This window comes from Rhinatrema bivittatum, chromosome 2 (genome assembly GCF_901001135.1).
Source record: "Rhinatrema bivittatum chromosome 2, aRhiBiv1.1, whole genome shotgun sequence".
Classification (NCBI taxonomy): Eukaryota; Metazoa; Chordata; class Amphibia; order Gymnophiona; family Rhinatrematidae; genus Rhinatrema; species Rhinatrema bivittatum.
This window is the reverse complement of record NC_042616.1, coordinates 278816110-278840436: the sequence shown is the minus strand read 5'-3', so window position 1 is coordinate 278840436 and position 24327 is coordinate 278816110. Positions and strand designations below refer to the sequence as shown.

The 24327-nt window shown below is 42.4% G+C and overlaps 1 protein-coding gene across 1 annotated transcript in view; it reads right to left on the bottom strand.

Annotated features, from left to right (window-relative positions):
• HECW1 (HECT, C2 and WW domain containing E3 ubiquitin protein ligase 1) overlaps positions 1-24327 on the bottom strand; it is a 327850-nt gene that overhangs the window by 115162 nt on the left and 188361 nt on the right. The window contains exons 10-14 of the mRNA XM_029589548.1: positions 19284-19434; positions 8439-8563; positions 3279-3400; positions 1281-1466; positions 243-377 (exon numbers count right to left, since the gene is read on the bottom strand). Of these exons, the coding sequence (XP_029445408.1) occupies positions 243-377; positions 1281-1466; positions 3279-3400; positions 8439-8563; positions 19284-19434 (719 nt within the window). The remainder of the gene's footprint in view (positions 1-242; positions 378-1280; positions 1467-3278; positions 3401-8438; positions 8564-19283; positions 19435-24327) is intronic.

Below are 24327 nucleotides of genomic sequence, written 5' to 3'. Positions count from 1 at the left end.
CTCTGCATGAAGACTTTAGTACTCTGAAGTCCAGATTCATCCAGCTCCAGGACACAGCAGGATCTGGGGGGGGGGGGGGGGGGGAAGGGCTGAGATTTAAGCCCTAATATCAGCAATCACTGGCTATTCTAGGTTGCATGTCTTTGTCATATACAGACAATATGGTTTGCCATTTGACACATCCCATGCAGAATCCAAGGAAGAGCTGCACTGGGCTGTTATGTTACTAACAGTATTATTACCTCTCCAGCACTGTAGCTACGAAGTCGCTGAAGATGCTGCCTGTGGGTCAAATGATTAGGCAGTCGGCCATTTTGAAGAGGAATTCTGGGATCAATGAATGTAGTCGCACGGCTATTGTGATCAACAAAAAAGGACTGCAATAAAAATAACAATATATATTTATAAGCAATAAAGAGACAGCGGCACTCATTTGTATCTTAAAAAGTAAACCTAGTAGAGTCTCCTGAAGTTCAGTTGTATTTAACTTTCTGTGGGAGGTGGAGGGAGGTCATATTTCTGTGCACCAACCGGGTCACTTCGGACAAGCTGGTGATGGCTGGGTAGAGTCCAGCAAGGCTACAAGAACCTAGGCAGCTGGGTGTTTGGGCAACAGCCTCACTAGTTTTAATAACTGTTTACATTCCCACAAAGCTTGGTAGTAAGACATGGTGCAGAGTTGGGAGGGAGGGGGAGAGTGCTGAGTGTTAGATTAGGAATGGATATATCATGAGCCGTGTGGACCAGAGTAGACTGGATGGGCCAATTGGTTTTTTATCTGCCATCATCTACTGTGTTATTATTCTCACTTTATGCAATATGTACAGGTTATAATACCTAATAATTATCAGGGCTTTTGTTCAAGTTCAGCTTTCCAATTTACCCAGAGCAGCAAAAGTCGCAAAAACAAAATAAAATATTCTATTTTAAAAGTGCTTGTATAGTGCTGCAGAGGTAGTACCGTACAGAAGACATGGGGTCCCACTCTCTTGAGCTGGCAGGCTCTGGGAGAGCTGGAAATCAAAAGTCACAGTAATCGTGCTTCAGTGACATACTGGTGGGCTGAGGGAGGCAGGGTCTCTGCTCCTTAGAAGGGGAATGCTACGGTGATGCTTAAGCCAATGAAGGTTGGGGACAGTTAAAGAACAACCCCTGGGCTGTCCCCACGTGACAGCCAATGACACCTCAATTTCATAAGCGGCGCTGAGTAAGGCATGGAGTAGGCCCAGGATGCAGAAGCCGTTTTTGTTTTTTTTTTTAATTTCTACCCCTGCTCTTACCTTGCCCTGTTGATCGGTTTTGATCTCCCAGCCCCGTGGTAGCTCCACTCTGGTGTCTGCAAACATGTTGAGGAAATTCACCAGGTCCCTGTTGTGCTGGTAGCGCTCAAAATTCCGCGCATCCCTGCGGATCTTCAGAATCATGTGCTTCAGGCAGGTGCTGTTGGTAAAAACTCGATAGGCACTCTGGGGGGGTGGGGGTGAGGGGGGTGCAGAAATGAAAATAAGAGTCATCGATAGCAAAAAACCCATCCAAAAAACTTCACGTTTTTTGAATGCCGTTAATATTATTATTATTATTATTATTGTTTTCATTTGGTGGCCTGACCAGAGCACCTTACAAAAATGGGATATACAGTTTAATACAGAAATGGTATAAAGTTATGTGATAAATGAAATGAACAATCAGAAATGAATGCTAGCAGTTTCAAATAAGCTAATTGGCATAGACTGGCTTTTAGGTAATCACAGGAAGTCCAGCGAGACAGGGTTTCCTGGATGTTTGAGGGAGGCCTATTTCATGGGGTTGGACCAAGGTAACAGAAAGCACAAACACTAGATGTAGACTGCCTGGTAGGGGGATCGCAGACGAGGGCATGTGATTGGGAGTAAAGAGAACGAGGAAGTCAGACAGGAAAAGTAATTAGGAACAAAGTTCTGAATGCATTTGTAGGTGAACGCTAAAAGTTTGAGAAAAGTCCTATATTTTATAGGGGAAGGGAACAAATTTAAAAAAATGTGTCAGTGGTTTTTGCGGTTTTACTATAGAAATCCTGTATGGCTCTAGACTGTTTGCCATTCTTGCCACAACTATGAACTGGAACCTAATTTCAGTGTAAACATGTTGACTTTGGCCTGTATTTATAACTGTAATTTACACCACTTTCATTTCTACCAAACATGCTTTGGCTAGAAGGGCTACATAAACCTTAACAGCTAAATTTAGTGAGCCCAATTTTACAACAGTGCGCTTAGGACTGAAGTCCGCGTGCACTTGATTTCAGACCTATTTTGAAAGCGGACTTGCGTGCGTAAGCCACTCTGAAAATCAGTGGGACTGTGTGTACCTTAGCGGGGCATAGGCTTGCACGTTTACAGGGGGTAAATGTGTACACGGATATTTCCATGCATACTTTCCCCGGCCCGATAACTTGTTCTGCAGCATGAGAGAGAATGCTACAGGATGAAGCTCTTCAGATATACAGATATTTCTGTAGTTCTGAAATTCTGCAGAGTAGAGACCGAAGTCCAGGGGGCAGACTTAACAACAGGCAGAGTAGGCAATTGTCTTTGTGCAGGGCTGTTAGGAAGGGGAGGCTTGGAGGGTGGGGGTGGAGGTGGGAGCGAAAGTGAGCTGCAGCTGTGCGCAGAGACCAGTGTGCATCACTGGAGGGGGACATCTCCCCCAGCCACAATTTTGGAGCGTAGGGACAGCTGGCTGCCCACATGCCTAAAGATACAGTAGCAGGGGATAATCAGTCTGCCGCTGCTGATGACCAGATACTATAGGCCTGATTTTTGAGCATGAACAAGATAATGGGAGCAGAACAGGTACACGCAAACAAAATGCCTTAGGAGAAACTTATAGCTAATTACAGAATATTTAAAATTCAGTGCAAACTGGCCATACAATCCAGGGGTGTTCACACTGGTCCTTGGGGGCCCCTCAGCCAGTTGGGTTTCAGGATATCCCTAAGGAATATGCATAAGATTTAGGTGCACGCACTACTCCTGTGTATGCAAATATTTCTCATGCACATTCCTTAGGGATATCCTGAAAACCCGACTGGCTGGGGGGCCCATATGGACTGAGTTGAGCTCCTCCCTGATATAATACTAAACCTGCAGAAATACTTAACTGTGCCTAGCAATGCATCGCCCAAAAACCTGGGGCACTCACTGATGATGGGATGTCCACTTTGCATGGGCTCAGCATTTTAAGATTTAGGCTCTGTTTGCTTTTGTCTGATCATGCCTTAAAAGTCAATTTCTTCTTACATAGTTTGCATGCAGCACCGTGAAGAACTCTGGGTTGGTGATGAACTTAACAGCTGGAGACTGCAGCAACAAGGTGATTTTCTGAGAGTTCACAGGAGACAGGGAGCCTTCTCTTCTCAACTCTGCACCAAAGCAAAGGAGATTACAAAGAAAATCTGGTCGCGAAAAGAATAAAAAAAAAGGGAAACTTGCAGATCTTTCTGTTCTGTGCTTAGATCAGCCCCCAACTGCATAGTTTTTACCTCCTTGAGAAAATGCAGAGTTACCGGATGAGGGCACTTCCCAGACAAAACAAAGAGAAAACTAGGATGCAGAAACAAATGAAATGTAAATCCATTTTAATACAAATGTTAATTAGACCTCCTCTCCTGCTGGTGCTGGGCTAGGTGGGACCCTCTCCGTCCCCTTGTCTCTCCGCGGTTTTGCCACTGATAACTTCTGCCTCCCTCTTCTCTTTCTTCTGGTTGGGGGTCCCAGCTTCCTCATCCCTTTCCTTTTCTTGCTAGCGCTTTCCTTGATCGTGCCTCCCTCCCTCCCTCCTCCTAGCTGCAAGGTGACTGTTACAGGCCTCAGTCCCACCTGGAACCTCATGGACATGATTCGCCCTGAGATTGTTTTGTCAGGTTTATCTGGTTTTGATGTGCGAAAGGTCGGAAATCCAGATTTACCTTCTTGCTTGTAAACCGTGTCCTCAATAAGGGAATTTCCCCACAGGCAGGGATTATCAGATTGGGAACATATATTTTAATAACATAAAAACGTTTGAAACCTGAACAAAAAATGGCAAAAGTCCCCAAAAGACTGAGACAGCCATTTCCACACACACCCCCTTCCTCAATTCTGTAATCAGATAAATCCTGCCTGTGGGAAAATCCCCGGATGAAGGGTGGCATTTATTTTTACAGGTCACAATTTTTAAACTCATATCTAGCCTACCTCTACCTGATCATCATTCATTCAGTCCCATGTGCCCCTGTTCAATTTCTCTCTCCTTTCTAGGCCCACCCAGCTCACTCTCTCTCTCTCTCTCTTGTGGAGGGGGAGGCCTGCCCTTCCAGGTTTCTCCTCGTGATACTCCCTGACACAGTCTGACACCTATACTCCTCCCCATACATCTTCCTTCTGTGTCTCCCCATTCACTTTTCCCTCCATAATCCCCACACGTTTTCCCTAGCAACCCTAACCCTACTCATCTTTGTTTGCTGTGCTCCCCCTCCGCCCCCAAATTTTCATTTTGCCTCTTGCTCCTCTCTCCATCAACTCATGCTAAGTTGTCTAGGCCTAGGCTAGCCAAAGGCAAGGAGCTGGGAAGAGAAGCCACGATCCCTTGGCCTTGTTTCAGCTAATCCAGAAACTCTCAGTGACAGTCTTTCATGCTGTACTTTTTTCCAGAGTATGCTTCCTCGCTCTCTCTCCTTCCTACCTCTTGTTCCCTCTCCCTCTCCCTCCCCAGCCTGAGCCGCCTTTATTCTCCGTAGCCCACCAGCCCCCTTCTCATTCTCCGGCCCATTTTCCTTCTCCTCTGCAGCAGTAATCTCTCACTCTCTCCTGATTTTTTTTCTTTCCTCCCTGTTCTTACTTTAACTCTTGGCGTAAAAAAAAGAATAAGCTGAGGACGGGAGGGTCTCCCGATGAATCAGAAGCATTTTAGCATGGCGGCATTAGAGCACGATGTGCTCTTGTACACTCCTTCGCCTTTAGCTTGCCCTGATCTCCCTGCACTGTTGCTGCTGCTGTGCCCTTATACATGCGATTCAAAGCTCAGGCTGGCAGCATGATAACATAGTCAGGGCACAGCAAGGAGGAAGGGGTGGAACAAGCAACTCTCCTACCACCCTGAAGAGAGAGCCTGGGGCTTCCGAAGACCCAAAGTCAGGTCAGAGCCAGCAGGTTCGCAGCCACGTATGGGTTTGGCTGCGCCGCAGGGATGCTTCCCTCCTTTTGCCATGGTAATGGATGGCTCCTGAAACCTGGTCTGGACATTCCCCCCAAAGAATACAAGAAGAGGATATGTCGAGGAAAACATGAATGTTTGATAATCCTGACGAAAATGTGGCTTTGCCTACCACTCAAACATTGCTCTGGCTCCTTCTACTTACCCTACATCAGTAACAATTTGAAGCTTTTTTTTCTCTTGGGGATTAGTACTGTTACATTCACTCTGATTATTTCACCTCAGTGCCAACATTCTGCCATGTTTTTTTTTTATTTTGAGAGTATCAGACAATAACTTTTCTGCCTTAAGCCAAAATGTTACTTTTAGTAAACAATAATTTTTCTTCAGTCCCAGCAGGGCCTCCTGAAAGCTATTTGTCGTGTATGCTGTTTAAGAAATGCCATTTCCAAAGTGATATCTCTCACAGATGGACAAACTTCTCTTAGTGCCCAATCTAGGAAGAAATCTCACCTTGCCCGATGCATTCATATGCAAGAATCTGGCTTATGGTGGCCAAACCGATTCCATTTTCTTCAAGCAAGGTTGCTCCAGCCCTGGTATTAAGCCTATTCTATGCATGGATGCGTACTTATGCTTGTCCTAGGGGGCTCAAAATGACCAGACCATTGTGCAGTGGAGCTAAGGCAAGAATTAGATCAAACTGGTTTGCAAATAAATGGAGCCAGCTGGCAACTCTAACCTGGCTACATTTATGTGGAGGCTGGTACTGTGCAGTCTGGCACTACTGTCTGAACTGGGCCCTCAGCGTAAAAGTAGCTGAAAATGGACCTCCAGACACAGCGCAAGAATTACCTCACTGGGACTTGAAAACCCAGAAAATGCCTAACTTGGGCCCTGAGATATAAAGCATGCCATTCCTTTTACTTAGTACACCTGCAGGTTTGGAGGCAGAGGTAGTATTCTGTAACCTGTGAGGCTGTCTTGTTCTTTGCATATGAAAGGCAAAGAACAGCTGGGAAACTTGGTATCCTCTCGTGATCACGGAAACGCCTTAGCTGGGACTCTTTGATGGCTGTAGACCATCCCTATTACCCTGTTTAACAGAATAAAAAAAGTCTGTACCCAGGTGCATTCTTCCTTAATCACAGCCATGCTGATGTCCATTCTAAAATATGATGTGACTTCCTTTGCTCTGTGCTAATCTAATTTTTCATGACAGGGAGGAGTTTTGTAGAAATGGTTGGCACTGCACAAGGAGGTTATTTTTAAACCTTCTTTAGGACATCACCACACTGTTTTTTGTCTATCTGGCAGGTAGCCTAAGATAATGGGATACAAGATTAATGCTTTATAGCCAGAGAATTCAGTTACATTGTGATAAAACATTCTATGTATCTGTGTTTTCAAATATCTACATGTTTTTGGAAATCCAACATAATGGTCAAACTTCACATTTTTTAAGAAAGAGTACAGGCGGGCCCCGCAGAGAGAGAGAGGGACTGTTGCTGGCTTTGACTGAGCCCCGGAACATTCTCTGGAATTCCCTTCCTCCTCGGCCTTGCGGCGGTGGTGGTTTCTCCCTGGGAGCCCAGCTTCTGACCTCATCTTCTTGAGACGTCAGGTGGAGCCATTAGAGCACCTCTTCAGCAGCGCCCTGTCACCGCCTGCGCATCGCCGAAGCCGAGCGCAAGGCTTTGAATTTGAATTTTCTTCTATGAAGTTTGGACTTACTCTCAAACTAAGATTCTTTCCCTCTCTTCTGTTTTTTTTTTCTTTCCTTATCTACTGCTCCTTCTGGTCAAATGGTTAAAAAAAAAAAAGGAAAGGAACTGTTTGCCTTCCCCTACCAATGTCTGCAGGGCCTTCCACACTTTCTCAGCCGTCAATTGAAGGTTTTATGAGTCTTTTAGCACCAGTACTCCTTCAGGGTCTATTCAGCTTGTCATGGTGTCTCATGCCGCTACATTGGGGAACTCCATCTCCCTCAGCCCTGATTCTCGCCTGCCACCTCTTTTGAATTCTGTTGGCTTCAGCAAGTCCTTTGGAGGTACCTCCACAACCTCAAGGTGTTCAGAGCTCTGTCTCTGAGGTGGGGGAACTTGCTTTCATAGAAATCTCAAGAACAGGCTGGGAACATTAATGAGACTCTGGCAAACCTATCTTTGGGAACTGTTTCTGCAGTTTCAGCTCTTGAGACTCCTCCACAGATAACATTGGAAACACTTTTGATTGCTATTAAAGGTTTAGAATAGTGTTTGGTGTCTAAAATAGGTAATGTTAATTCAATTGTTGCACAAGTCCAAACTCAAGTATCTGGACAGGACCAAGTGATCAAAAATAATACTGAATGTATTTCCTCTTTAGAGAAACAGTATGAATCTCTTGGGAAATTCTGATTTGTCTTTGATTAAAGGTCAGGATATTATACAACATAAATTGGAAGCCCTTGAGAATAACTAGGATACTGAATTTGAGAATACTTAATTTTCCTAAATCCTCTAGTGTCTGTCCAATTGAATTGTTAAGGAGATTTTATATTGAGGTTCCTCATGATTTTGGCCTTTTATCTACCTTTCAAACCAAGTGGGAATGTCAATGGTCAATCTTTATTACATGTTTATGCGTTAGAAAAGTTGACAGTTTTATTACAAGAATCCCAGATTGAAGTACAGGGCACTGCTATCCTACTTATAGTATTTGTTATGGAACATGACCGTGTATGGACCATGAAAATGTTTTTCCATTTTCCTAACAAGAGTTTTCTTGGTCAACAATTGGCTTTATTTCCTGAAGTCACTAAAGCGACCCAACTGAGATGGAAGGTATATTTGGTTAAAAAGCAACAAGTATTAGGGCACCATTTCTTTTACAATTTTCTTGTAAGTGTATTATAAAAATGGGTTCCAACAGTTTTATTTTTTTGATCCTGATCAGTTGGAAGGTTTTCTTCAAAATCATGAAAGACCATCTCCTGTTCTTCCTTAATGTTGCAATTCCAATAATGATAATGAGTTACACTGATTAATATTGTGCTTTGTCTTATTTCTATATTAACTACATAGGCCCCTATATTGTGGTCTTATAGGATAACATTTCTAATCATATCTGCTTTTCCTTATTGTTTTCTGTTTCCTTTTGTTATTCATGTTCTGGATGACTTTTTTTGTTTGACTTGTAAATTGTAAAAATTCTGAAAATAGTTAAAAAAAAAAGAAAAAGAAAAAGTACAGTGTTTCCTTGCAGCCATAAATTCTTGTTCATACCTGAGTTTGGCTGTGAAAGATCCATGTCAGAATCTCCTGTGCTCCCAGGAGGCCTCTCACTCCGGTGACTAATAGCATCCTCCTCTGGTCTTTCAGTTGCAATGGTCCTCTGGATGTTTTGATACCTTGTATTTTGAATGCAATGGAAACATTGATTTTGGTCAATTGTATTTTTTTTAAAGCCACTCCTTTTTTAAGCACATGGAGATCAATATTTAAATATACAGATAAAGGATAACTTATCCAGCTAAAGTTAGCCAGATAAATTATCAGGGATATTCAGTGGGATAAACGTCCCAGTGAATACCCTTGAAACAAGTTATCCAGGTATATGTAGCTAGATAAATTTGAAATCTAACCAGTTATGTTTTAATTGTTGCTGGTTAGGTTTCAAAGTTATTCAAGTATATATATATATATATATATATATATATATATATATATATATATATATATATATATATATCAGGATAACTTTCACCTCAAAGAATATGGCCAATTAAGTAGAGATTGCAACTTAAAAAGAACAAAATAGCAGGCTTGCTGTCCTGATGCCCCACCACTTCCACTCCAGTGAAATAAATATTGCCCATTACAGGAAGATTCTTTCTCCCCCACTCCAAGCTTCCCAAGATATGCCAAAAACATAGCAGGGCCTATAGGCCCCAAAAGCCTCCACCTCCCCAAATTCACAAAATATAATTTTAAGGTAGGACCTCCCTCCCCCTCTTCTTCCCCTCTAACCCCAACCAGAATTTTCCCAACTCCACCCGGAACCCCCCCAAACCCCCAATCACTGCAGGGAGGGAGTTCAGTTCAATTGTTCAGCTCCTGGCACATTCAGCATTGCTGTCAAAGCAATGCCAGACATGCCAGGAGCTGGACAAAAAATATACATATATAATTGAACATTGCCGCCCCCCGTCTGAAAAGTTACCTTTGAACACGATCCTCTCTATTTCTTCCTTGTGTCTAACCTAGATCTCCCCTGCTATAACATAAGACCATTACTTCTTGCCCTTTCCTCAACATGATGGAAAATAACCAATTGCTACTTCCATTACAACATCCCCTCCCTTCTGGAGACTTCCATCTTGTTTTTTTTCAGGCAAAATAAACCCAACCAATCATGAAACTTTTCAACATAGTTCATATTCTTTAGGCATCTAATATTTTGTGTTGCTTTGCACTAGATTCTCTCTAAATTCTCCACATCCTTTTTCAAACTTAGGGCCTAGAAAAGATTGAAAGAATAGTCTGGTGGATTTAGCACTGCCTAACATCAGATAAGGACGTAAATGTATTTTTTCTATGAAACATACTCTGTTGCTGATTGTAATTATTTAAACAGCTAACCCACTTTCTTAGAACATCATCAATCTTATTATCAAGATATTTTAAACATCATACCATCAAAGGCATATATAATAAGAATAATGTATAAACTAATTAAATTTTTCTTAATTTCTTTCAATTTTATTCACTTTTTAAACAATCTTTTAACATCGTGTGGATACCCCAAAACTCCCAAACTATTCATAAATATACATTACACATGATCCCATAAAATACATATTACCCATTCATTCACACCATACATACCTTACTTAAAATTACCCATTATATTGCACATTTCCCATAAACATATTTAACAAAAAAATATATTTAACAAAAAATACAGTACAAGAGTATTAGATAAATGAGCCTTCAAACAGTATTTCTACACATCTCCAGCATCAATATCTTTTTTTAATACAATTCTTTGAATCCTCAACAGTTGTTAACACTCCCACTGTGTTCAATGAATATTGTGTGTTCAGTCCCCGACAAGGACCTTGTTTCGCAATTAAGCTTCTTCAGGGGTTGATCTTAACACAATTCATTCTTTCAATCCCTTCTCACACGGGAGCTCAATTCTCCATTGTACTGAATCATCCACTAACTCATCGGTACCCACACACCGATCCGTAATAGTTACTAAAAGTAATGAAAAATGTAGTTCCACAATAATCCTGAACAGGAAGTCTCACAACTTTTCAAATTTTCTCCATGCGACGGGTTGAGCCAACCTCACATAATCTTTTATTTATTTATTTATGAGCCAACCTCACATAATTTGGAGTGAGGAAAGTAACACATAGATGAAATTTCTACAATGTACTCTCACCCTAGCTTGATGAACTCTCTACCAGGGAATTATCAAGCAAGAGTGAGAGAATATTGTAGAAATCTCATCTTTGTGTGAACTTTCCTCATTCCAAATCAAATCCAGTTTTCACTGATATGTACTGTGCTGTTCGTACGTCTCACCGTGCATGTAAAACTGGCCCCAAAACCCTAGACCACCACCAAAACCTCACCTAGAGTTACTAACTGGCCCTCCTCTAGCGGTATAAATAGTTGACTACTATGCGTGCCACTCGACTGGTGCTCTCTCTCCCCCCCCCCCCCCCCCCCCTATTGTATTTCTAAGGAAAAAAAGTATTACCTCAAATATATGTATTTTAGTCATCAGGTATCCACTAAAAATTTGTAAAAACTTTACCTTGATTTTTTGCAAAAAGGAAGCCTAATTATATTTCAGAGATGAAGTCCATTGAGTCCTAGGAAGCCAAATGAAATCAATGGGACTCATTAAATTCTATAGATCCTATCATAAGTTTATGAAGCCTATGGATTATACAAAAGCCTATGAAAGCAACTGAAATCCAGAGCAAATCTATTTTATACATATTCACTTTGGATAATCTGAAAACCAGACTGACTGGGTGGATTCCAAGGACTGGGTTGGAAACCAGGGATCTAAGGCACTTTACTGAAGTCTATGAACTACGGTAAAACTTGCCAAGACTACCATGTTTACTTGAAAGTAAAAAAATGTATGTATTTATTTATTTGCAGTCATCTATAGATTGCTCATAAAGAGAATCTCCTGCTGAGTGGGGTGCAGTATAAAGCTTTCTCCAACTCCTTTCTTGGAAACTCCTACAACATTCACTAGTAGAGCTGAGCAAAGAAAGCATCAGGGGTAAACAAGTTGCCGAAATTAGCAGCTATAGGAGGGTAAATTCATAATGAGTTCTAGTATGCCTCGCTGCAAACTTGCCTGAGGTAGTCTTGGGTAAAAATAGTTTTGGTCAATGAGTTTCATGTCTAGAAGAACCTCACAGAAAGGGTAATAAATACAGGAACTGAAAGGGAATGATAGCAACCGTGCCCCATTAACAATTCAAACACAATATTTTATTATTTTCCATAGCCTTATCCATCTTAGATCTTTGCTTTCTACCATTTTCTACACTATTTTTTCTGTTATTTTACTATATGCAGAAGTTATGGAGGTAGTTAACGTGCCACTCTTCCACGGCCTACAATTTTAACACCTCCCATGAGAACCTAGGGCAGCAAAAAGTATTCTTTATACTACCTTCAGGGGCTTTTGTGCCGAGGATAACTGTAATCTACATCTCAATATCGTAACTGGTAGGGAAACCCTGCTGGAAAAGTTTACACAAAGTAAATTGCATACAAAGGAACACTGTTCTTTTTAATTTCACCATTAAATATTCCCATAAAATACTAGCAAACTTCTGATTAAAGTTAGTTTTGTGAAAGCTAAAATAAATTCCACTTTTTGACATGCTTTGGGACACATGCCTCCCTGTACATGGAATACTGCCTCCTTAACTTTTTAAATATGGTTTTCTTTGGGTTTTTTTTCTTAATAAGCTTAGAGAAAATAGGAAAACTAACAGTAACAAACCTACCTGACTACCAAAAAACATCCCCAAAATATTTTCAACTGCCTCCCCGTAAAAACAGTCTAAAGATTCCCAAGCTAGACTCATTTTTTTTTTTTTTGTCAAAATGATTTTTTTATTGACATAAGGAATTTTTAAAGGGACAGAACTACTTTTCAGGTATGAGACTGTGATGCCTACCTTTGATAAACACTTGGCCTAACTAATGCTCACATTAACCTATAAAATGTGCCTACCATGTCTTATATCATATTCTAAGCATAATTTTCCTTGAAATCACATTTTTAATTCCTCCTCTCACACGTCACACACTGTGGAGGTAATTTTCAAAGGATTTAAGCACTTACATGTAACATACTACCGTAGCATTTTCAAATGCCTTTTACGTACATAAAATGACATTGCTCACTCCAAAGGAGATCTTTGGCCATTAGAGGATTTTGGTTGGGTTTTGTTTCTTCGGAGGTTTTTGCCACCCCCTCCTCAGTTGGGGCTGGGGCTATAACAGCTCAGTCCTGAAGTGGGATATCAGACCTTTCCTTCTGAGAGGTCCCAGACAGCAGGAAGGAGGAGAAAGATACTGGAGACTCACAGAGGGATCTCCACACCAAAAGGAAGCAGGTCACAGGCTGCGACAGAACCTTAGGTAAGATCTTTCTGTGATGCTTGGGGAACCCCTCACAGATGCAATAAAGTCACAGATGCAATAAAGTCACATAGAAAGCGGGCGCTGAACAGTCCGACTGTCAATTTTTTTTTTTACTTTTATTTCTTTTCTTTTTCATCCTACTTAATATCACAACAATATTAAGTAGGAGGCAGTACAGAAAAGCAGTTTTTTCTGCTTTTCTGTACTTTTTTTTATACGCACAGCTACTAACGCCTGCTCCAGGCAGGCGTTAATAGATGACAGTTAATTGTGTGTCTGAGATGCACATTTTTTTTTTTGCATCGGGAGAGAGTGCCTAATAGCCTCATTCACATGCATTTGCATGTGATGATCGCTATTAGATTCATTCCGCGTTGGATGCGCGTTGAATATGCGCTAATCCCCTTATTGCATTACAGGATTGATTAGCGCCTATTCTACCCGCGTCCGACTGCAGGTTAACAGTGCGTTTGCATCGTCCCCAGAGTAGGGATACCCCAGAGACTGGGCCTCTCCCTCACTCAGAGAAATAGTGGTGAGAAGTGGTTAAGGAACCTGAGAGCTGGTCTCTTACACAGAGAAAAAAGGACAACTAGCTGTAACTGAAGTTTTGATGACTGGACATTTAATTAACTTTCTGAACAAAATCAGTAAAATATTCTTTGAACACCCATTCCTGTGTCCATCTCATCATTCCCAGTTCCTACCACACCATAGCACATCAACTGCTTTACAGATACATTTTGCTGAGAGAATCACACCACCACCTGAGCCCTCTGCTTCAGCCTATGGTCATGCCACCCTGAATGTGCTGATCTTGTTTCATCTTGGAAGCTAAGCAGGGCTGGGCTTGTTTAATACTTTAGATTCCCCCTACAGAAAGGCCTCACTGCTGGGGACAAGCAGGAGGGAGACAATAAACCGCAAAGACAGTTCCAGTAGGAATGATTTTTGTGTGCCATGGGAGAATATGCCATGTCAAAGAAAAGGGTTACGCATATAAGCATGTGGTACATAAGAGTATATAAATTCACACTTGCAGTCAGATATACACACATAAATCCATTCTTGAAAATGTGGAAAATTGTATTCACTGCCCTGCTTTACAAAATATATCAAAAGTTGTCCTCATTGTGTGAAGTATGTGCCTGTGTCTTTCTGTATCTAGAATTTTAGATCTAATTCTCAGTGGAGCACAGGATTTGGTGAGAGAGGTAACGGTGGTGGGGCCGCTTGGCAATAGTGATCATAATATGATCAAATTTGAATTAATGACTGGAAGGGGGACAGTAAGCAAATCCATGGCTCTCGTGCTAAACTTTCAAAAGGGAAACTTTGATAAAATGAGAAAAATTGTTAGAAAAAAACTGAAAGGCGCAGCTACAAAAGTAAAAAGTGTGCAAAAGACATGGTCATTGTTAAAAAAAATACCATTCTAGAAGCACAGTCCAGATGTATTCCACACATTAAGAAAGGTGAAAAGAAGGCAAAACGATTACCGGCATGGTTAAAAGGGGAGGTGAAAGAAGCTATTTTAGCCAAAAGATCTTCATTCAAAAATTGGAAGAAGGATCCAACAGAAGAAAATAGGATATTGCATAAATGTTGGCAAGTTAAATGTAAGACATTGATAAGACAGGCTAAGAGAGAATTTGAAAAGAAGATGGCCGTAGAGGCAAAAACTCAGAGTAAAAACTTTAAAAAATATATCCAAAACCTGTGAGGGAGTCAGTTGGACCGTTAGATCATCGAGGGGTTAAAGGGGCACTTAGAGAAGATAAGGCCATCGCGGAAAGATTAAATGATTTCTTTGCTTCGGTGTTTACTGAAGAGGATGTTGGGGAGGTACCTGTACTGGAGAAGGTTTTCATGGGTAATGATTCAGATGGACTGAATCAAATCACGGTGAACCTAGAAGATGTGGTAGGCCTATTGACAAACTGAAGAGTAGTAAATCACCTGGACCGGATGGTATACACCCCAGAGTTCTGAAGCAACTAAAAAATGAAATTTCAGACCTATTAGTAAACATTTGTAACCTATCATTAAAATCATCCATTGTACCTAAAGATTGGAGGATAGCTAATGTAACCCCAATATTTTAAAAGGGCTCCAGGAGCAATCTGGGAAATTACAGACCGGTTAGCTGACTTCAGTGCCAGGAAAAATAGTGGAAAGTGTTCTAAACATCAAAATCACAGAACATATAGAAAGACATGGTTTAATGGAACAAAGTCAGCATGGCTTTATCCAAGGCAAGTCTTGCATCACAAATCTGCTTCAATTTTTTGAAGGAGTTAATAAACATGTGGATAAAGGTGAACTGGTAGATATAGTATACTTGGATTTTCAGAAGGCATTTGACAAAGTTCCTCATGAGAGGCTTCTAGGAAAAGTAAAAAGTCATGGGATAGGTGGCGATGTCCTTTCGTGGATTGCAAACTGGCTAAAAGACAGGAAAAAGAGAGTAGGATTAAATGGACAATTTTCTCAGTGGAAGGGAGTGAGCAATGGAGTGCCTCAGGGATCTGTATTGGGACCCTTACTTTTCAATATATTTATAAATGATCTGGAAAGAAATACGACGAGTGAGATAATCAAATTTGCAGATGATACAAAATTGTTCAGAGTAGTTAAATCACAAGCAGATTGTGATAAATTGCAGGAAGACCTTGTGAGACTGAAAAATTGGGCATCCAAATGGCAGATGAAATTTAATGTGGATAAGTGCAAGGTGATGCATATAGGGAAAAATAACCCATGTTATAGTTACACAATGTTAGGTTCCATATTAGGTGCTACAACCCAAGAAAGAGATCTAGGCGTCATAGTGGATAACACATTGAAATCGTCGATTCAGTGTGCTGTGGCAGTCAAAAAAGCAAACAGAATGTTGGGAATTATTAGAAAGGGAATGGTAAATAAAATGGAAAATGTCATAATGCCTCTGTATCACTCCATGCTGAGACCACACCTTGAATATTGTGTATAATACTGGTCGCTGCATCTCAAAAAAGATATAATTGTGATGGAGAAGGTACAGAGAAGGGCTACCAAAATGATAAGGGGAATGGAACAGCTCCCCTATGAGGAAAGTCTAAAGAGGTTAGGACTTTTCAGCTTGGAGAACAGACGGCTGAGGGGGGATATGATAGCGGTGTTTAAAATCATGAGAAGTCTAGAATGGGTGGATGTGAATCGGTTATTTATTCTTTCGGATAATAGAAAGACTAGGGGGCACTCCATGAAGTTAGCATGTGGCACATTTAAAACTAATCGGAGAAAGTTCTTTTTTACTCAACGCACAATTAAACTCTGGAATTTGTTGCCAGAGGATGTGATTAGTGCAGTTAGTATAGCTGCGTTTAAAAAAGGATTGGATAAGTTCTTGGAGGAGAAGTCCATTACCTGCTATTAATTAAGTTGACTTAGAAAATAGCCACTGCTATTACTAGCAACGGTAACATGGAATAGACTTAGTTTTTGGGTACTTGCCAGGTTCTTATGGCCTGGATTGGCCACTGTTGGAAACAGGATGCTGGGTTTGATGGACCCTTGGTCTGACCCAGTATGGCATGCTCTTATGTTCTTATGTTCTTAGAAGGGGCCTAAGAAAGTGTCTTAGAGAAAAGGTACTCCAGTCACATCCCTAGACCAGAAAAAGCTTCCTGGCAAATCTGGTATTGGTCTAACAAGCAAATGTGAGAAATGGCATTTCAGTCAATGTAGAGTTATAGATCAAACTTTGGTACATCTTATGCAACTTTAATTATATTCAGATACAAACTTACAGGCCTTTGCGGTACTGGCATGAGGAAAACGGGTGCTCATGGTTGCGCGCTCGCTCTCCTAACGCACGCTGATCGACCTCTCCAGGGCACTGGATTTAACATTTAAACTAGCTGCCGTGGTAAAAGGGAGGCACTAAGGGGGAATTGTGCACCCCTAGCATCTCCTCGGCAGCGGGCACCCAGGAGAGTTGGATGTCAGCGGGTTAGGAAAATGGATGCTCAATTTTACTACCGCCCGTTTTCCTAACCTGTGCACAGCCAAAGCTTAGGAAAATGGATGCTCTTAATTGAGCGGCCCTTTTTCTAACCTGGCTACCAGCAGGCTTTTTGTTTTTTTAAACGTTCTCCTCCTTTTGGTTCCTCCAACTTAATATCGCCACGATATTAAGTCGGGGGAAGTAAAACCAGTATTTTCTGCTTTTCTGTACACTTTTTGGGCTGCTCAAAAATTAATGCCTGCTCCCTGGCAGGCGTTAATTTTGGAGAGTAAAAATATGCTCATCGGGTGCACAGTTTTTTTTTTTTTTTGCATCAGGGGAGAATAGCTAATAGCCTCATCAACATGAATTTACATGTGATGATCGCTATTGGCTTTGTGGGGGTGGGGAGGGGGTGGGGGGGGAGGTTGGACTCATGTTTTGGATGCGCTAATCCCCTTATAGTATAAGGGGTTGTGGACATGCGTTCAAAATGCACATCTAATCACGGGTTAACAAGTGCGCTTGGCTGAGTGCATACTATTGCATCGGCTTGTTAGACCCTGATTTACTAAGCTTTTTTTTCCATAAACAGAGAATGGGAAAAAGCCTTATTAAATCAGGACCTTAGATTGTAAGCCCTCTGACGATAGAGAAAACCTTCTGTCCTTGAACGTTATTCTCCTTGAGTTACCAATGAAAAAGTGTGAGTAAAATCTAAAGAAAATAAATACCGGTAAATATTTAAAAACTGTGATGGTAATTTTTAAACATCCGCGCTGGCACACATGTGCACATGTACGCTGGCTCATGTGCACATGGTATAAAATAGGGTGATTGAGTGTACATGTGTGCACAATTTTATATGGATGCATGTATGTGCATGCAAATTTCGCCTCTAACTCGTAAGTGGGGGGAATTTTATAAGGGACACATGCCAGCGCTATTACCAGTTTCCCCAGTTTGTTCCCACTTCGACCAGGTAATGGATAGGAGTTCTTAACCCCCTTAGTTAAATAGCCTCCCTTTCCCCCTGTTAGCATCAACCCTTAAAATCCCACTGATTAGCCTATTTTTTTAAATGTTTTTACTTACACGCCATCCATAGCAGTAGTAAAGTTATGTGGCAGGGGACCCCAGCACGAGCTTATGCGTGTAAATACTTACATTTCATGTTAAAGGCCCACCAGCACCCTACACATCCCAGCGGGGGTGGTCGCGGACCACTGGGCCACTGCGCCCTACTCAACCCAGCTGGGCTGGTCGCAGACCACGAGGGACAGGTCAGAGCGAAGCTGAGGACATCTGGACGAAGACATCAGGAACATCTAAGACAAAGGATGTCGGGAACTCTGGAACATCAAGGAAAGCTGGAACACTGGACACATCAGGAGAGACCGGAACATAGAACATCCAGAGAAGAGACCAGGAACAAAGAAGGATCCCAAGAAGATGATGACTACCAGCAGGAGCAGAGACGAGGGTCCTCAGACCACCAGCTCCAGGAGAACAAGCTCCAGGAAGGTTCTTGCTCCTTGAGAAGGCAGTGATGAAATGATGGCACAGCCATTTTGTAGGGCTGGAGGTGGATCCAGAAATGACATCATCCAGGGCTCACTCCCTCACTGGCCCTTTAAGAAGTGCAGAGAGGCGCAGCCCCGCACCTAGGGAAAGGCAGGAAGAGGAAGTCTGCAGGACCCTGGACAGCGGCCCTGCAGATGCTGAAGCAGGGAGGAGCTGGAGCTGAGCTGCACAGGCCCCAACGTGGGAGGTGGCTCCCCTGCCACCCAAGCAGGAATTTTCAAAGGAGTTATGCGCGTACAAGTAGCATATATCGTACTGATTTTCAAAAGCTCGCTTACATGCGTAAATCCTTTACAGAATTATCTCCATAGGGCAGAGGCGTTCCAGGTGCTAAAGTCTGACCGGAGTTAAAACGTCTGCACGTACCTTTTGATTTTACAAAGTATGAGTGTAAATTATCTCAGCAAATAGCAGGGGTAATTGTGTGCAGGTACTTTTGCTTGAAGAATTTTCTAAGCAGACTTATGCAAGTAAGCCTGCTTTGAAAACTAGTGTAACTTATGCACATATTTGCCAGTTAACACCTGCGCAATTTAACAAAATGACCCCTTTAAGGAGTGCTCACCTCCATCAGCTGCCCAGAAGGAAGGAAAGGAATACCATGGTTGAACAGGGCCAATGTGCCAGCATGTACTGCCACACTTTGAACATGGTGGCTGATTAAATTACTCACTTCTAATTATGGAGGCCAAAAACAAAATGACCAGAAACAATAAGATTAAGAATGAGATGCAGAAATAATTTCTTACTGTGGAAAAACTGCTTCATTTATGCTCTTGTATGATTTAATTGTTATTTTTATTTTGTTTTTGGTGTTAATAGGTGAGATGGGGGAGGGGTGAGTTAAATTAAGAATCACCCACCGCCGGTTAAGTTGCTCCATCTGCTGGATTGATCCAGATCTGCGTATTCCATCTGGCGTTGCTGCTGTGGTAGGACGCTGCCACGTTGTGGTCCGATTCACATGGTCCACGTAAAATACCCTTCCATGACTGTCTATCCGAGCTTCCCAGTCTAGCACCAAAAATGTAAACAGAAACTCTCAGGAAATTCCAAAGGCTTCACAAGTCAATTCTTTAGAGAATTCTGCATAGTTTAAAAAATGGAGTCTTACATCATAGGAAATATTGCCTTTTGAAGTACATGGAACTTGTTAGTAACAACAGAATCTGGTATCCACACACGGCATCCCTTTCTTCTGAGATCCAGGCATTACTTTGGAACACCTATTAGGCAGAGCAGTTTCATGAATGAGAATTCCTCTGCTTGATGGGAGCTGGCTAGTAATGCCTGAATTGATCAGAAGAGATACTGTAGCACAAGTAGGCTTCAGCTAGTGAGAGAAAGATGAAAAACAAAAGAAAAGAAACAGAAAACAGGAACAGCAATAGAGGAGACAGAGAAAGAAGGAAATAATATTGAAAAAAAAAAAACAAGACTAAGGTGCAGACAGCCAGATTGTGCCACATTTCTAAGCAAACTGTGCGACCATTGAGAATCCTGGAGGAACTCCCATCCACCAACCCCCAAGAAACCTGAAACTATTTGGTGGTCTGCATTGTAAATATTTTAAAAGTACATAATGGAAGAAAGTCTATAGAGGAAAAAGGAATAAGGAATCGGAGATTTCATTTATAAAAACAGCTGGAGAATCAAGATTGAAAAAATTCATTCCTAATATTCCTAATTTGTAGTATATGTTCGGTAAATATTACAATTTATATGGTCTTGACTGGGAAGTAGAAGGGGTGAGATTTGAAGGAAATAATATTACTGTTCCATGTATTGAATAGACACTACTGAACACAGAGTTAAATCTAATACACTATGCTTAGTTATACGTGTAAACACCTGAGCAAGTACATTTTTAACATTGCTTCTTCTCCTTTGTGCTATAATCTCTTGCAATAGATGGGACACTTTGGTGAGATACAACATTTCTGATGAGGACAGTTCTGTGATATATATATTTAACCCTGTTTTTGGGTAGCTGCTCACAAACAACAGGGCCATAAAAGTATTGTTATGTTTGACGGCTCACAGGACTGCCCTGTGAGACGCCACACTCATCCCAACCGCTACCTGATACTGGTAGAGACCTCCTGTTATGGCAGAATGTCATCACTGCCCACTGATGACCGCTGCTGACACTGCCATTCTGGCCAGGCTGTTGCTTTCCCTTAAGTGCGCATGCGCACACATATGCGCATATAATATAGGCTCTGTAGCGGGAAACACTGATGACATCAGCCCGACCAGGCTATTTAAGCAGAGGCTCTGCAGCATTACCTCGCCTCATCAAAGGGTCATCTGCCTAGTAACAATATGTGTTGCTCCTGTGTTCCTGGTTGTCCTATGTTCCTGTTTGTTCTGTGCTCCAGCCTTGCCTTGCCCATCATGTCTCATCTAGCCTTGCCCAGCCTGTCTTGTCCAGTGTGTCTTTGTCCATCCTTGGCTTGATCTCCTGGATCTGACCTCTTGCATCGTACTTAGTCTACACTTGTCTGCCACTTGCACCAACCATTGGCCTGTTACCTGCCTCTCCAGGTTGCTGCTTGTCCTGATCCTGGCATGCCTTTGAACTCTTGCTCACTCTACCACCCTAGGGACCCACCTAAGTCCTGCTGGCCTTTAGAACCCAAGAGCTCAACCTTCCGGGGATGTGGCTGGTATAGGTGAAGCTCCAGTCTGTCCTGCACCAGGAATCATTCACCAGATGTCAGCGTAGGCCTCATAGGGATGCCTAAAGAGCTGCATCAAATACGCCACAGCAACAAGGGCTCACTGTCATGCTGTTCATTACAGTTTGCTGAGGCTATGAGCTCGGCAGACTCATCCCAGGCCTCTGCCATTGCTAGGATAGCTCACAAGCTCCAAAAGCAGCAAGCCCAACCAAACAAGATGGCCAGTTATCTTCAGGGTATGGCTGTCTGTCCAACTTCTCTAGCATCTGTTCCATTACCTACAGTAAGGCCTGCTACTCCCATGCTTTATTTGCCTCCAACGTATGAGGGGGATCCCGCCAAGTGTAGAGGCTTTTTGAATCAATGCCAGATGCAGTTTGAGTTGCAAGCACCTCTCTTCCCTTCTGATCTACATATATCTTGTCCTTGTTGGGCAGTTCTGCCCTAGCCTGGGCTTCATCCCTCCTCCTAGGGGATTTATACAACTTCCTGCGAGAATTCCATATGATGTTTTGTGTTCCTGGCTGCACATTTTCCATGGCCACCGAGCTTCTTCAGATCAAACAAGGCTACCAAACTGTTGGAAAGTACGTGGTTCATTATCATACACTGGCATCTGAACTCCAAAGGATCAGTGATAGCTTAATAGCCATCTTCAGGCAAGGGCACTTGGAATGTATCAAGATGAGCTGGCTGGCTGAGATCTGCCTGATAAGCTGTAGGGGTTAATCAATTTATCCATATGTCTAGATGTCTGATTTGAAGAACGGGCTCATGCGAGGGGCCTGGCTTGTCCCATTCACATTGCCCCTAATTCCCAGGTCACCTCCTGACTTGGGGACAGTGTAAAAGGAGTCTATGCAAATTGATCACCTCAAGCTGTCTACTAAGGAGAAATGGATGCGCCGATGTCTCAACTTGTGCCTATATTATGCCGCACTGGGAACTTTGCAAACCACTGCCCGGCCAGGCCAGGAAACTCCAGGACCTAGATCTGATAGAAGAAGTCACTCTAGGTCAACCATGTACCTCGCCACAAATCCTAGCACTAGTACATCTCTCATTTGGGGACACCCATGTGGATTCACAAGCCTTCCTCAGTACCGGCACTGAAGGCAGTTTAATTCACGAGTCCTTGATGCACCACTATGGGATCCCGACCATTCCGTTGGACATTGTCCACATAATCTCATCTATTCACAGAGAACCCTTACCTGGACAAATCACAAGGGCCTTTTTTCTGATCTCTATGCAGACCGGCCTCCTGCATGGAGAGCTCATCAGCTTATATGTGCTGCCCAAAGCAGTCAACATGGTCATCTTAGGCCTACCTTGGTTCATGCTGCACCGGCCCCACATCAGTTGGAGTATTCTGCAGATCGTGAGATAGAGCAGTGTCTCGCCAAGGTCTCGCCTGTCAAATGCATCTCGCCTGGACAGTCACCCCGGAGCTACCGGGTCTGCCACCACAGTATGTAGAGTATGCGGATGTCTTTGCAAGTAGCAGTCAGAGGTTCTTTCACCACATTGCTCCTATGACTTTCCCATTGACTAAATTCTGGGGAAGGTACCAACCATGGGTAGAGCCTTCCCTTCGATCCTTGCCTGAAACAGAGGCCATGTCCAAATAGATCAAGGAAAATCTGGATGAGGGGTTCATTCACCCTTCTTCATCACTGCCCGGGGACAGCTTCTTTTTCGTGGAGTAAAAATACGGTTTGTTATGCCCTTGCATCGACTACCTTGGGCTCAATGCAATTACCAAGAAGAATTGTTACCCTGTCCCACTGATCACAGAACTCTTTGATTCCTTCAGAGGGTTGCAGATATTTACAATGCTTGACCTGCAGGAGACATACAACCTGATTAGGATTTGAGAGGGAGACAGATGGAAGACCACTTTTAATAACAGGGATGGCCATTATGAATACCTGGTGATGCCCTTCGGATTATGACCTCATGGTCTTTCAGTTTATGGTCAATGAGAGTTTTTGGGATCTTTTCTACTCCCAAGTGGTGGTATATCTTGACGATATCCTAGACTTCTCAAAACCATTGCAAGAACATCGAGATCATGTGAAGCGAGTTCTCCAGAGACTCTGTGAGCACAAGTTTTACACAAAGTTAGAAAAATGTGGAAGAAATGACATCATCGAGGCTGTCAGTTGCTTAATTTGGGTGCTCCTCCACCGAACGGGCAAACTAAGCTGATATCTCAGGCATCAGTGACTTTAAGCTCCCTCTACCTCTTGAATATTATTACATGAGGCTTTCTGATGTCCATCAAGTGAAACTCCTTAGATTTTTGTCAGTTCTCTTATCAGAAAACTGATTCAAGCTGAGAGGCCACTTCAACAAAAATGGTGGCCACCTATGGTGTAGATACTGAAAGAGGCTCAGAAGATGCATTATGTCAATCAGAATCCGAACTACCAACTCCGGTGGAAATTCACAGTTGGTTCGGTGATCTGAATCAGGATCTTAAATCCTGTAACCAAGAAATGTTGGATCTTAAGGGAGAAATAAAGGAGGATATTGCAGAAATGGGAAGAATCGGACATAAAGGTGGACTCACAGGCCGAAGAACTCACTCAACTGCGCACAGATCACAAGACTTTGCAAACGGAATGTTCCTCACTCGTCAAGAAGCTTGAGGATCTCGAAAATCAATCCCACTGCAGCAATCTGCACTTCCGAGGGGTACTGGAGCCCCTGGAATAACAGGATTGTGATTCTGTTGTGGAACAAATTTATAGCCTCTTCTATGTCTCCTGAAACTTCTTCCACATTTAAAATTAAATTGGAATGGGCCATTGTTCTCTGGGCGAGAGGTTGGCCTATAAACCTCGTAATATAGTGGTGTGCTTTCACATCTATGCGGCTAAAGATAAAATTTATAATATTGCATGCAAACAAATGACATGGAACGGGAATGGTCATGACATTCATTTTTGCTGACCTTTGCCCAATCACATTGCAGAAAAGACAAGAGTTTTGGCCAGTTACTGCCCAACTCCATAAAGAGAATATTCAATATTAGTGGATTTATCCCTTTGGGATATGTTTTTTGACTAAAAGCATTTCCCATCGAGTCAAGACTGTTGCAGAAGCCTACCAGCAATACCTGCAGCATCGAGAAACCAGACATCAATCTTGCACTCCTCGGGGGGCCTGCTTGCGCTTCCTTGGGGAGACTTTGTCTCCAGGCTTCCCCGCTCCTCGG